General features: G+C 39.5%; 2 protein-coding genes across 3 annotated transcripts; both read left to right on the top strand.

The window, feature by feature from the left end:
* Window positions 1-9,228: 9,228 nt before the first annotated feature.
* On the top strand, window positions 9,229-10,707 carry c9h2orf50 (chromosome 9 C2orf50 homolog). The gene is made up of 3 exons (XM_062469589.1): window positions 9,229-9,602; window positions 9,753-9,792; window positions 10,192-10,707. The coding sequence occupies exons 1-3, from the start codon at window positions 9,394-9,396 to the stop codon at window positions 10,387-10,389; spliced, it is 447 nt and encodes a 148-aa protein (XP_062325573.1). The 5' UTR covers window positions 9,229-9,393; the 3' UTR covers window positions 10,390-10,707.
* A 316-nt stretch (window positions 10,708-11,023) lies between these two features.
* slc66a3 (solute carrier family 66 member 3) lies at window positions 11,024-14,256 on the top strand. 2 transcript variants are annotated; one of them, XM_062470504.1, is made up of 7 exons: window positions 11,024-11,098; window positions 12,379-12,461; window positions 12,631-12,700; window positions 12,824-12,881; window positions 13,116-13,236; window positions 13,420-13,461; window positions 13,780-14,256. In XM_062470504.1, the coding sequence occupies exons 1-7, from the start codon at window positions 11,073-11,075 to the stop codon at window positions 13,869-13,871; spliced, it is 492 nt and encodes a 163-aa protein (XP_062326488.1). In that variant the 5' UTR covers window positions 11,024-11,072; the 3' UTR covers window positions 13,872-14,256. The 2 variants fall into 2 exon arrangements, with proteins under 2 accessions (XP_062326488.1, XP_062326487.1); XM_062470503.1 differs by lacking the exon at window positions 11,024-11,098 and adding an exon at window positions 11,105-11,343.
* The last annotated feature ends 252 nt before the right edge of the window (window positions 14,257-14,508 follow it).

Here is a 14,508-nt window from a genome sequence, read left to right as displayed (position 1 = left end):
TCACTCTTCCTCCAACCACTAATTTTGCCACTTTTGATAATGTCTGCCATGGTAAAACAAACAACAGATAATAGAAACTCTAAAGGCTTTACCTAATATAAACAAGGATACATTAACATCTTACATTAACATTACCGAAATCAAAGCGAATAGACTAAATATACAACGATGACGAATGTTGCATGCAAATTTACACAGTTTTTTAACTGGATCAGTTTTCACGTTATTAAATAACTAACTGTCCAGGCATAGCAGCAGTTGGACACAGAGTATTCTGACAAGTGTCATCAAGTACTGCAGCATGGTTAGGTCCAGCTTGCAGCATTGGTTTACAGGTTCCTGATAACAGCCTTAGATAATTACACAAGAGACACAAGGAAGGGAGTCTGAATAGATGCATGTGTCGGGTTTTAGTCAAGATTTTAATTGTTTAATTTTAATCCGTGTTGCTTAAATATTCTCCCTAGCCCCCCTAATGATTTTATATTTGATGACCGACAGAATAAACAGTGTGCCATGTATGTTTATTCTTTACCCCTGCTACCACAGTTAAGGTTTGGTTGGCACTTTCAAAATACACCCAAAATTATGCATAAACAAGGTTTATTCTAGTATACTGCTGTTACACCTGTTATGTCTACTGTACCACATACATCACAAAATACCTTATTCGGTTGAGTTAAGGTTGGTGTGGTCTTTCGAATTTTCTTTTGACAAACCATAACTGACCACATAAAAAGTTATTTATTTTTAGTATATATCAAGAATGGGGCATCAAGAGACCAGCCTGCAGCATATTTAAACCTAAGAGGTTCTCCGATGTCTGAGACAACATTTTACAATATGTAAAAGCAAATGTGAAATCTATTAAAGTAAGAGAATTGAACTGCTGTTTTGTAGAACCTCATATATACCCTGACCTTAAAACAGTTTGAGCCCACATGCCATGGAGATCTGGGGGGGGGGCATCAAATTACAACCCACGCTAAGCAATGTGGTAATTTCATGATGACAGGAGGGGTCGAAAAAATGATAGGCAGGTGAATTAGTTGGAGGGTAAAATAGGGGAACAAAACACGGCACATTTTAAAAATAGTACTCCAATAACTCATGCGTCATCAAGCTTGGCAGCTGCTGCTCACAGAACTCATAGAATCATAGTCACACTGAGCCTGTACCCAACCTGAATTACTGAGCCTTTACCCAACCTGAACTACTGTCACACTGAGCCTTTACCCAACCTGAATTACTGAGCCTTTACCCAACCTGAACTACTGTCACACTGAGCCTTTACCCAACCTGAGCTACTGTCACACTGAGCCTGTACCCAACCTGAACTACTGAGCCTTTACCCAACCTGAACTACTGTCACACTGAGCCTTTACCCAACCTGAACTACTGTCACACTGAGCCTTTACCCAACCTGAACTACTGTCACACTGAGCCTTTACCCAACCTGAACTACTGTCATACTGAGCCTTTACCCAACCTGAACTACTGTCATACTGAGCCTTTACCCAACCTTAGCTATACAGTTTCTGTGGACGGATTCTACCAAGAATGAGGATTTCCCTGAAGAATAGTCTTGCTGACCAATACAAACACACATTACTTCTTGGTGGTGTGCTCTTTCATGTTGGATCAATGATAGCCCGTCGATTGAAAAGCAAAGATTATGGTTTCCACAGAACAAAGAGTCCCTGTTAATACCTGGCCAGCCCTGTGCACTTCAGTGCTCAGAGGGTGTATCTCCCACGACCCAGTCCTCCTCTCGGGCCATGGATTTGGTCTCAGAAGGTTGGAGATCAGTGTCTTCAAAGAGAGACAGCATCTTGTACTATATGTGTGATGGGCAAGACAAATGAGAAGAACCCCTTTACATCCAATGTATCTTAGCTGGGAAAAATCTACAGACCTGTCACAGTCTACCAATAACACAATGTCTCAGTTTAAAACTAAAATTTTTAGCACTGTTTTAGTAATATACCGGTAGTTCATTGTCAAGTCACCCAATTAAATAAAAAGTAGAATCTATGGAAGCTCTCCAGTTCACATCTGAAGATACAGCTCAAGATGTGTAATGACTGGGTATTTCTAGGAAAAAGCAGGATGAATACATCCAAATTGTCAAGTGAAGCAGTAAGGAAGAAACAACTGGTCTTTAGTCTTCAGTATTCCCTTTGGCAAGTGGCATTTACAGAAGAAAAGCAAAACTGAATTTTGCTGGTGGCAAATGCTTTTAGCTTTTCAACTTCCTTTCTTACAGCACAATGTTTTACAAATCCTTCACCCCTATAATTATACATTTCATACTGTTGCCTTCACAAATCAAGCCCAAGGAAAATAAAAATCTGGATTGTGGACTGTGCTCTAATTTAAACTATGTTTAATGTCATAGAAGTATGTTGAGTTGTGACAGTTCTCTCATCTGTAAACACAGTTCAAGACACTCATGTTGTAACCACAAGCTTTTGGGGAAAAAAAGTAAGAAAATCAAATTACTAATGATAAAATGCGTTAACTTCAAATTATACTGTGTGAAAATTAGACAACTGGGTGTGTATTACTGGTTTGTAACTGAAACCATTTGAGAATATTCTGCTCATTAATATTTACGAACAAATGCTGCTCGAATAAACTTTCAAACTCCATGACAAATAAACTTTTTTCAGACACAGATATTTATTTAATTGGGAAGTTTTTATGATATAAAAGTATATATTTTCTATTGTTTCTGTCACTATTGAAGAATGATCGTTTTTAGGCATATAGGTGTTGACTGAGCCTGAGCAGTATGATCATGTTGGTCTGTTAGTTGCCTGGTGTGCAGAATAAAGGAAGAATGGATCTACTAGTGGGACTATAACTGCTACATATTATCCTCAGGTCTAAAAATAAGCTGCCTTAGTATGGCAAGAACATTCACAGACAGACAGAAGACATCAGCAGAAAAGCCTACATTAGGTTTTCGATTAGAAAACCTATTCTCGGATGGATAAAGAATTAATCGGATTATATCTATTGCAATCATTTGGATGTAATATTCTGAAAGTAAAATTATAATAACTGTCACTTGAAGACAATGCCCAATCACGTGTGTTTCAAAAAGGCCCATTTTCACCGGTTGTCATGGTTATGAAACTTCAAGTCAGCCACAAAATTATATCCACAGGAACATTTATGTAACGTGCAACAGGGAGAGATGCAAGCACAGATCCATGAATAGTGTGCTGGCCGCTAAGCAATACAATCATAAATACATATCTCTTTAGAGGACTATTTTTCCTGCTTCTTTCTCCCTGCTTTCTCACTCTCCCAGTGTTAACCCACCTGCTCTTGCAAGGACCAGCGCTAGTGGTCTGTTGTCATGGTTCCAGTCTTAAAATAAAAGTCACCCCCTCATTATTCTGCCTCGTTAGCCCTCTTCTTTGAGGATTAGATCCTGTGATGATAGCACTTCCTGTGTTGGTGTTTATCATTGTGCTAAGACACCAAGGACTACATTTCTCCCAGAAAAATTCTAAATGACAAAGGGTTCTTTGAGATTTGTTGCTTAAGATGTTTTGGATAGACCACTACTAAGTGTAACTAAAGAGAATGAAAGCAATGTTGGCTTGTAACCATCATGTCTTGTGTTAATTCGCCTGCATATTCTGCAAGCAACACATATTACATTTACATTTGAATTATTTTAGTGTAAAAAGTCGAAAACAAACATTTGTGTGATGGCACCAGCAGTGTTGTTGTTCGATTAGGAATTATTTAATCCAAAAAACAGGGATTGTATGCTTCCATTTAAAGGTGAAAACCCATTTAAAGGGCTAATTGGGGACTAAATCATGCTATGGATCAGCGACAGAGAGCTCTCCAAAAAGCAAGTGGGTTTTCTGGGCACTGTTTCAGGACCATCTGACTTCTCCTCTATTCTGTCATTTATTAATGCAGCGTCTGTCAAATGATGAGTAACAGGGACAAGCTGGTGTGTCGGCTCAGACTGCATATCTCATGCTCTCATTCAGGGTCTTTCTTTCCGAACATATATTTGTAAATTATTTATTTTAGTTTGAGTAAAACAAGACTCATGTTAGTGGAGTTTAAATATGATGAAAATGAGAATGATTGAAAATAGGCTATGTAATCCCTATTGGTATTTTATCATTCCAAATTCGCTTTAATGGCCTAAAGCGTACAACTCCCTAGTATGTCCATGACAGATGTGACATAAGTATTCCTTTACCCTGAACATTGTCTTATAGCTAGATAAGACTGAATTAGCCAGTGTAACTCATCCCATAGCCTAGTATGTGATGTACTGCAAGGTTGTAACGAAACAGGTTGATACTTGTCTTGATACTATCTTGTTTTGTTCTTCTTTAAAAACAAATCTGAATATTAATTTGAAATCTTATGAGAACATGATAAAAATCTAAATTATACAGAAGTGCAAAGATGAACTTCATGGCTGGACAAGTTTCAAATATGCATATACTGTAGCTTGGATTAATATGTAGCCCACACCAGCCTACAGCTTTGACAACCCTTCTTATTAACTGGGCCAGTCAACCACCATACATCCTGTCACTTTTCTGTACTCACTGGGAGCCTCCATCAAATCCATTTTTGTCTCAAAAAAGAACTCACTAAGGATGGATTACCCCTGCTGGGACTATCGTTAAAAGATGTTTGGCATATATTTAATGATTGTAGCCAAGTAGTACCAGATCCCATGTATCTTTACCACCATGATACAGTATAGTTTGTGTTATGCACAAGTCTGGAGAGTGGGCATGTCAACCTCTGGTGGGATCTTTTTCGGTTTGTAGGACAAGATGAAAGCAAAGGCTCAATAGGGAGAATTAATGAGACACAAATCAATGAGACTTCAAACACTGGTCAATAGGGATTACATTGAATTGAAGGGACACCTATTAAACATTTAGATGTTTCTGTACTGAGAATGAATTACACAGCCCAGCACTCTCTTAGACTTTGAAACAGACAGAGCCTCAGTTTGATCAAACACAGTAACTCCAAGCGTTCATTGTGGTAGGAATGCCTGCAATGCACTGAATTGCAGATGCCTCCAGGTAGTATTCTATGCACATGCACATGTCAAAAAGCAGAACAATAGTTTGTTTCCCAAAAAAACACTACAGCAATGCACACCTTGCAATTAGTAACAGGTGCTCTGCTGTCTGGTTGTATTGACCGGTAGCATGGCGGTGCACCAGCAGGCCAGACAACCATTGTAAAGTGACCTTTTGTGTTTAAGTCTCAGACCTGAAAGCACTCAAATTTGCAGTCACCGTCCGCCTCCATGGTGCCCACCTACTCACAGCTGGTATGCGAGTCCCTCCTGGGCTCCATTGAAAGAGTGTTTTCAGTGATTTAAGTTTTGTTTTGTTCAGCGTCTTCTTAGAAAAAGCTGAATGATCAATATTGCATGCATTCCCAAAAGAAGGGACAGCAGGGGGTAAGATTGCTGGGTACATTTTATATGGTCTCAAAACAGCTCTAGATGAAACACTCTTTAAACTCAGAAGTTTTGAACTCTTTAAATTGAACTCTCAACTCAGTATCATTCCGATGGATCCATTGGATCCAATTAAGTCAACCACATTACCATTACAATTTGTATTGTAGGTTATGTGTGTGTGTGTACTTATAACAGAATAACATGCATAACAGAAACACACCATAATCAAGAGTCTTTGCAACTGGTCCATGCTTCTTTTTACTTCTCAGTGATCATGTCTAAAGGAAGCTCTCACCGTTAAATTTTTTTCATTCTACTGATCAACATCTGGTGTTACTATTTATCTAACCTTAATGTATGTATCATGTATGTATCAGGTCATTTCTCAATATTTTGGACTTCCTGCTGACCTTTTTTATCTCAAGCGTTCCCCAAAGGCACATCTTACTCATAACATCACTGAAGATACTGGCTTACCTCAAATAAAGGTTTTGCATATTTTTATTCTTTCACAGACAATATTTAATCATATGAGAAAGAACGTAATTTAGCCATCTGTGAAACTCGGAGGTCAAGCTACCAGTGGACATCTGTGGACATCTGTGAATACACATATTTCCAGCCATTTGGGTGTCAAGGGTTCAGCAGTCTTATAAAGAATGAAGAGGACAGATCTAAATTATTCACACGCTCACTACCTTTTCATGAATCCATGAGGACTCGTAAGGAGATTCACCTTTGCAGGGTTATTTATATCTCTTCATGTGGAGGTACACATGTGGTAGGAAGTTAAAAGTTCATAGAGCTCATTTAGACTCACCTTCAAGCAAAGTATGACACCATGGTGAAATGTGTCTGACACATTTAGCATCAAACTCAGACAGACACAAGGGTAAGACAAACTAACAGTACATGTATACGTCGTATTTAACTTCACACTTACAGTATACAGTTACATACACATATGAATGCAAGCAAGTGTATTGTACAAAACAATATATTGAATCACAGTCAGGGGAGGTTCTAGACCATTTCAATTGGTCCTCATGGTGTGAAACTGCTCTCTTCATGGGGCTAGGATAACATTCTATCTGGAGACAAACAGATAACACCATGGATTAACTTCAGAGAGAGGAGGATAAAGAACTGGCAGGACTCACTTTTCCCCAAGCCCTGCCATGAGCTCGATGAAGAACACATGGTTGCCCCACTCACATTCCATGTCATGGAGCCCAGATTTTAAAAAAATCTAATCTATATGCATGTGAGACATTTTCAGCCCAAGTGACAGTTTGTCCTTCAAGCCTTTAAGAACAGGATTAGTAATGGTGATAACCACAACCTTAATTAACAGACTTTTAAGTCAGATCATTTCTATGCCATTGGATGTATGGCACATATGTATGCTTTCCCTACATACAGTATCAAAGATTGAAAGTTGGTAGCAAACCTCACTAGCCTGTCCCTGGAAGTTTAAGATAAGGCATGCTTAAAATACTTCAATACGTGTCACGACAGGATAATCACTACCATCACATTACCATGTCTATCAAGGAGGAGAATGAAGAAAGAAAAGTTGAGATAACTCCCTCAACTTGGAAACCTCAGCAGTATGTACCTGGCAGTGAGTCATAGAGGCTGAGATGAGCTGAGATTCAGGACATCAAAGATACTGGGGATATCATCTGTATAAACTAGCTCAGAGCTGACCAACACTTTTTGTGGAAAGCACCTGTCGGTGTCTGCGCCAGTCCTAATCCAGTGCACCTGATTCTAATATTTAGCTGGTTCATATATGAAATCTGGTTGGTTGGAACTGTAGGACAGAAAGACAAGAAGTGTACCTTACCAGATGCCAGGGTACCTTACCCTGCACTGACAGGTTAGCACAGCAATAATAACAGGCATGGACTGTCCTCAAACGAATGAAACAAATCTTATTTTAACTTATACAGTTGTATACAGAAATATACAGTTGATGATACTGGAGTGGTTAACAAATGTTCATCCCTTTCCTCCTCCATCATAAATTCACAAGACCAATCCACGTGGTGTGGCACACAAAGCTCTTCATCGCCTCATTGGAGGAGGCCTACGCTTCAACGCCTGATCTGGAGCCTCATTTCTAAAACAGCAGGCCTATACGTACAAAAAGTGTATGTGAGCCCAAAAATATTCCGTAGAATGAAACCAAGCGCATGCACACCTGCTGGCAATGATCCCTTTAGAAGTCAGTCCACCTGGAGATGTGAGCATGAGGATCAGCCTTTTTTCCCTCTACACGCCCACATTCCAACATAAATTGGCAAAGCACCCATGAAAGCATAATGAGCCTGCTGATCAATGCTTCTTTAAGGTGAATCATGCTAACAACCGAGAGGGGAAAAAAACTGAGTATATATTGTGACACAAAATTTCACATTTTTGAAAATGTCTTCAGAGGCCTTCATACACTGTCCTCCCCCACAAGTCTACCCTCCCAGCTGTGCCTTTTATCAAATTGTTCTGACGTCTCAGGCGAAGGGAATTAGCTCCTGCACCTTCATATTTGTTATGTGTGGACATATTAATACTAGCATGAATGTATTTAGCCTTCTTGAATACCTTATTTGGGTTTTAAACTGAAGTAAAAAGGTCTCAACATATTATTATGATTGTACTGATGATAGCCTACGTATGTTTCATAGGCTACGTCTCAACAAAAAAAGGTAAAAACAGGTGCACAAAACACCCACTTCTTCAATGGGCCTATGGTCTGGTCGAGCTGCGTGGTTTGGTATTCTGGTTTGGGATCCAAATGTACCGAAACCATTCCCAAAAATGACAATGAGAGTTGACGTGTGACTCAGTCCATTAATTATGCCACTAATGACAGATTTATCAGTGTGTTGGTACAAAATAGACCTATGCTGCTTTCAGCAGGGTGAAATTAACATCTGATTTTATCGCTGTTAAAGTTAATTATTATTTTTTGTTCCCAACTATAGGCTGTAAAAGGTCTCTTGAAATCAATTATAGAGAAGAATAGCCTAGAGTCGGCTAATTCGTTTATTTGACCATCTGCTCATGAACATGATCTTAACAGCATTGTCTACACTGGGTGTAGACAATGCTGTTAAGACAATTCCAATAGCATATTGTTTGTAGAAATACTGTTATACAATATATAGCATTACTGTTATACAGAAACAGTATGCTATTGGAATGCATCCAAACATTTACTAAATACTGCCAATGCAAAAACAATATGATTAACTTTAAAAGCGATAAAATCAGATGTTAATTTCACTCTGCTGAAAGCAGCATAGGTCTATTTTGTACCAAAACACTGATAAGGTGTGATACTGATAATAATTATTTGCATAATTAATCATAATGATGTCAACTCTCATTGTCATTTTTGTGTGAAGGCTATGGCGCCACCTGGTGGCCCATTTCTGTAAATATTGCAGATTTTTCATATCTATGGACTCATTCTACATTTTCTAACATGCATTGGTCGAGCTGCCTCACGCGTTTCTTAAATCTTTTAAATCATCCACTTTCACAAAATGCAAAATTTACAAAATGATTATTATATCACGCAAACTGCTTTTAATGTAGAAACTGTTCTTTCATGCACCGAACGTGTTTGTTCAAAACATGATTCTTGTCAGAGCTTGTGTTCGATTTAGTGTTGTCCCATTCAGAGAAGGCCACACCAGTGGTGAGGAAAAAAAAGAAGAAAAAACCTGAATGAAGAGAGCTAAATGTCCCCCGGCAGTTTCCCAGGGAGACGCACAAGTAAACAATTCTGCGCAGCAAAAACAGCTCACAGCAGAGGCGCACTCAGATCTGTCTACAGGGATAGACTTTCTGTATTAGAAACTATTCTAGATTTACAACAGTTCATTGTTTCAGAAGTTTTTCTTATTAAAATGGATATGAAAAAACGTGCAACTTCGGCAGGCTACCGTTTACCGGATCCCAGAAATGTGACACAGTCATCGTTGGTGTCTATGGGTCCAAGTAAAATACACAACACAGGTGCCAGCAAGGATTCGAATCCCGAAACCCGTGACCCAGTAAAGCAGGATCAAGTGTGGCGGGAATTCGTGCACGCCGAAATGAAAGGAGCGAAGGAGTGGTAAGCATGATTGTGTTGTTAGAACTAGAATTACGTGCGTCAGTCAGGTAGCCTATATATTATAGGCAGCCTAGGCTGCTGTTTTATACCACACACATCTTGACACTTTATCGCGCCTATTGATCCATTCTGTTTTGTGCTCAAATCTAGGCAGAAGAATTGGAGTTTTCTCAAAAACTATGACCAGTTGGTAAGTTCAGCCATTTTGTGTTAAGGTAGGGTATTAGCCTCGTCTTGCCGTCAGAGAAACCGAGAAGACAGACTAGATCTCATTCATGATGACAATTCAGACCCAACGATATCCTAGCTTCGTATCTTTAGGTCAGTGTTGTGACTCGTTACAGCGTTGCCACATGGGAAATGTTAGGCCCTATGTTAGATGTAGTCTACACCAGTAGGGAGTGGGGGCGGCAGAATAAAAAAATAAAGCGAATGGGCCTATTCAAAATCCGTGGTGATGAGTCTCATCTAGTGTTCAAACTGTTAATATAAATTAATTAATATAATAACTAAATTGCATTCACATCCTATTTGCAATGTATTTCGTAAGCATGCTGCAATGTTTTATCATCATCCCTTTTTTCTGTAGGGTGAACTCCGATCAGAGACCCCATTACCAAGCCACGTGTCACTTTACTCTGACCACCTCCCCCACACCGCTAACCAAATGTTGGGAAGTCGCCTCTACACCCAGCTGGGTATGGAGCTGGTGAGGATGGATAAGTTGCTACTTCTGAGCAGAAACCATCACAAGTGCAAGCAAAGCCTGGATCTGCTGTCTTGTTAAGGACAGCCATAGTCCATGGCCCACCTGACACATCCTTCCATCACAGTTCAGATTCACTTCATAGCCTTGTTGTCAAGTTAATCTAACTGTTGCCAAATTAATCCTCATAGCCTATTTTTAGAGATAATTTATTACGGTTTATATTGTGTGTTTTTATGTGTGGTAGTTTTCCGTTGTAAACTGCTACAATCCCCTCTGCCTGATAAAATAATACATTTTACATAATTTGGTTTGACAAACATAAGTGCCATAATACTGTATGTTAGCCCAGAGGTGATCCCAAATGCCATGCCTTTCATTAAAGGAGACTATTTTACATTTGTGTTTAATTAAGAAAGAGGACGGTAACAAACTTTTGTCATGTAGGCTGAACTATTCATTGTTTAACATAACATTACCCTGGCCCACTACAACCTAAATCAGTAGATTATTGTATCTTGAGTTGAAGGCAGAGATCTAACGCGTGGGTGTCAAAAGTCCACATTGTATTCTAGAATAATGATGGTGAATTAGGCTTAAATTTGCCGCGCAAAATGACTGATACCATGCCTCAACCATAGATATATATATGGTTGAGGCCATATATATATATATATATCTATGGTTGAGGCAGTCTAGCATCTACGGATGGCACATAGGTTCAAAAACAAATTGCGCTGATGTGTGCGGAAGTGAGATTTTGAATGTCTGGAACATGGTCTGGAACTAGGTAAGCAGCTAGAGATTCACGACCAGAGCCAGATGCTGAGCGCAGACTGAACCAGTGGATCCACAGAAGGCAAAAACGAAATATAATAATCGTAACAAAATGGAATCAAATATGCTGCTTGACATTGCTAACTTCAGCACGTTGTTTGTGTGCATGGTGCTAAAGTTTCCGCAAATATTTGTTTTGATACGAGCGAAATCGACGAAAGGAATCAGTTTAAACAGTCTTATTCTGGAGTTAACGGGGTAGGTTTCCAAGTTTTGACTTTTGATTTAAAATGGCCAGTCTTGGTGTGATTAGAACTAGGCCTATACTAGTCATGCTTTACAGTTCTATAAATGCGAAGCGGCCAATTGTCATAAAGTTTCCCTTCATATGCAGTTGACTTGAGGGTTACAAACACTTCCTCAACCCGATGTTGTCAGTGTTGATAGACGGTACAGAACGCATCGGCATCCTCGAGGCAATGTCTGAACGATATTGTAGGTTTCACATTGTTACTTTGGGATAATGTAGCATGCTGTTTAGTCAGTAATTTATATGAATAATATAGATTTTTTTGCATTTCTATGATGTTTGCGAGGGTACAGGCACCCACACTGCAGCTTGGACATCTTGTGACAAACTATGCGTGTCTGCTCATCTACAAAAATCATTTCCACAGTAAAGATAAATTGGCTTGTAAAAACACAACATTCCCCCACAGCTAACTATATTAACTAGATGCTGTAATTGGGGCAGCATATCACGTCAGGTAAGGTTTGTGGTAAAGCAGGATAAGGCCTGAATCAAAGCAGTCTTTTGGAGTTACTGCAAAACTGCGTATGAAATTCTAGAAGTCGTATGCTGACCTGGAATTTCTCGAATTCTTCCCATTTGCTACTGGTGCTGATGTGGAAAGGGTCATTCACTCACACACATGGAAACGCTTCTTAAATTCTTACTTATTAATGTGTTCAATTCATATAGTCCTATTCCAGTGTGATAGAGCGACTTGATCTCAGGCTCAAATTGTCTTTCACTCAATAAAGGAAGTGAAAACAAAAGATCAGCGTACTAGCATGGGTACATCAGTGTTCTATGGATCAAGATAAACAGACTTCGTGTGGCAGTGTGTGAGTGCCACACATTTGAGTACACAGCTAATCAGACCATACAGCAGTATCATATTGCTTTGCTTAAACGCACCATTCGGTGCAGTTGGAGATAGGCCTACTAGGTCTGTTGATACAGCTTGGTTGGTCAGTCAGTTATTTTTCTGCAATCTTTCTATCTTTCAGATTTATAGTGTTTGTGTCTTACCAGATGTATTATAACTACCCACCACCAACTTACCTGGAGTACCCGATTCTCATTGCTCAAGGTGAGATGTCATTCCAGACCAAACAAGTTTCACATGATTGAAAAGCGGGTGTACCCTTATTCATCACACTGTTTTGGGACCTTTCCACATGTTGTAAATGGTTTGCTTGTGTATATACAGAGCCAGGTGTTGTTTGTCAATCATGCACACAGAGGTCTTGTCTCCTCAGATGTCATCCTCCTGCTGTTGATCCTCCACTACAACGGCAGCCTGAAACAGAGTGTGCTGTACGCAGCTGTGTATCCTTCTGGGGGACAGCCATCCAGACACTCAAACACCACTTGTGTATTGCAAAAACTAAAATAGTGAAGTACAGACACCTTTTTATTATGAAGTAAAATACCTTAACATGAGGTGATCAGGTTTGTGGGGGGCTGGCACCTACTTACTCTGCAGAAGTGGATTATTGACCTGGCTATGGTAAGCATTCCCATATCAGTGTATTTGGCCCTACAGGTAGACAGTTATGCTTTTTGATGTCCCTGTAAATGTCAGCTGGCCCTTATGATTAATGGATGTCATGGGAGACATCGGGAAAAATGTGTGTAAACGTTTATCCTGTGCACATTTCTGTAGGATGGTTAACAAGGGTTGATGTTTGACACAACATAATTATTTGTAACCCAGCCTTCTATCCCTGTTTGTTCTCTTTAGAGCCTATGCACATTTATCAGTGCTGGCAGCAAGTTTGCCCAGCTGCAGTGCCTGTGGCAGTCCAAAGACTCTGGGCAAGTGAGCGCCCTCTCCTGGGCAATGGCTACCTACACATGTGCAGGTAAGAAACTCCTTGAAATGACTGGACAACATGATCAAACAAAAGTAGCAGATCAATTCATATTAACTTGCTAATTCTGTAAGTGCAGTAGAAAAAAAAACTGTACAATAATCCATAACAAGTAACTGAAGATGCATGACCAGATCTGTAATTGTGACTAAAGTGATTCTTTAACTGTTTTAGCGAGGATTTTCACCACAACTGTAACAACTGGAGACATGCAGGGTAAGTCAGCCAATAAGGCTTGTCATTGTTATCGTAACTGCATTGACATGCAGATGTTATGGCTGCACTGTTTTAAAGTAACTGAGATGTTGTTGCACTGTAGTATTCTTTTTGTTGATCACCGTTGCCTGGTAGCTGAGATTTGGTAACTTGGCGATGTGGGTGGTTAATAAAAGTTGCTTGATCATCGTTAGAACTATGCACTTTAGATTCTTGGTCTTCAGCTGTACATTCCATATGCATGCCACTTTGGATAACAAGAAACATAACATTCTTCAATGATCTCCTCTCTGCTTTGCAACTGTTTTCTGGTCATAGTTCTGGTGAGATTCGTTGTGATGACGTTGCTGAACACCTGGGTTCTGGCTACGGTGTTGTACTACAGGAAGAGTGCCAAGAAGCAGGACTGAGTTCCCACCATGACTGACAACAGCAAGGCTGGGTGGGCAGTCACCAGGACTGCCTGGAAACAATTTAAAGAGACACTTTTTCATTCCAGTTCAGACAGACTCACTATTGACATACTCAAACCAAGTTTTGACATTTTTACCTTAATGTGAACCTCACACTTCTAACCACATTCCACTAACTGTCCTGCAATATTCTGATGGTACTAAGAATATACTGTCATTGTGGTGTTGGATACCCTACAATAGGTCAATATGCTAATGTATGTTTAGTTGAAATTTACCTCTCCTCAACTGTTACTCAGGACAAAATACTGTACTGCCAACAAATACTGTAAATGAACAGTTATAGGTTTAAGTAAATAAACCAAAATATCTTTGCTTAAAAGTTTTCATGTGGTATGAGAGAATGTCAACGGTGAACATCTTCGTTGGTATTGTATACGGTACCTCAACTTCCAACCCGCATAAGACTTAAAGCAGCTTGTAAACTTTGACCTCTGCTTCGATACCTGAAGAACAGCATACACAGCAGAACAATCCAAACCGGAAGGCACATCCATGTCTTTATTGTTGAACTGGTTATCATAGAGCTGTATTAGAGCAATATCAAACATGCAATCTGGATGCAGCGCCTTTT

The sequence above is a fragment of the Osmerus eperlanus genome, chromosome 9 (genome assembly GCF_963692335.1).
Source record: "Osmerus eperlanus chromosome 9, fOsmEpe2.1, whole genome shotgun sequence".
In the NCBI taxonomy this organism is placed as follows: domain Eukaryota; kingdom Metazoa; phylum Chordata; class Actinopteri; order Osmeriformes; family Osmeridae; genus Osmerus; species Osmerus eperlanus.
The sequence above is the reverse complement of the archived record's forward strand: the minus strand, read 5'-3'. Positions and strand labels throughout refer to the sequence as shown.

Bases quoted from the DNA above. Each gene is read 5' to 3' on its own strand.
- c9h2orf50 (XM_062469589.1), top strand. From the start codon at position 9,394: ATGGATATGAAAAAACGTGCAACTTCGGCAGGCTACCGTTTACCGGAT. The intron at 9,603-9,752 runs GTAAGCATGATT...GCTCAAATCTAG, and splicing joins ATGAAAGGAGCGAAGGAGTG to GCAGAAGAATTGGAGTTTTC. The intron at 9,793-10,191 runs GTAAGTTCAGCC...TTTTTTCTGTAG, and splicing joins TCAAAAACTATGACCAGTTG to GGTGAACTCCGATCAGAGAC.
- slc66a3 (XM_062470503.1), top strand. From the start codon at position 11,198: ATGGAATCAAATATGCTGCTTGACATTGCTAACTTCAGCACGTTGTTT. The intron at 12,882-13,115 runs GTAAGCATTCCC...TGTTCTCTTTAG, and splicing joins GGATTATTGACCTGGCTATG to AGCCTATGCACATTTATCAG. The intron at 13,462-13,779 runs GTAAGTCAGCCA...TTCTGGTCATAG, and splicing joins AACAACTGGAGACATGCAGG to TTCTGGTGAGATTCGTTGTG.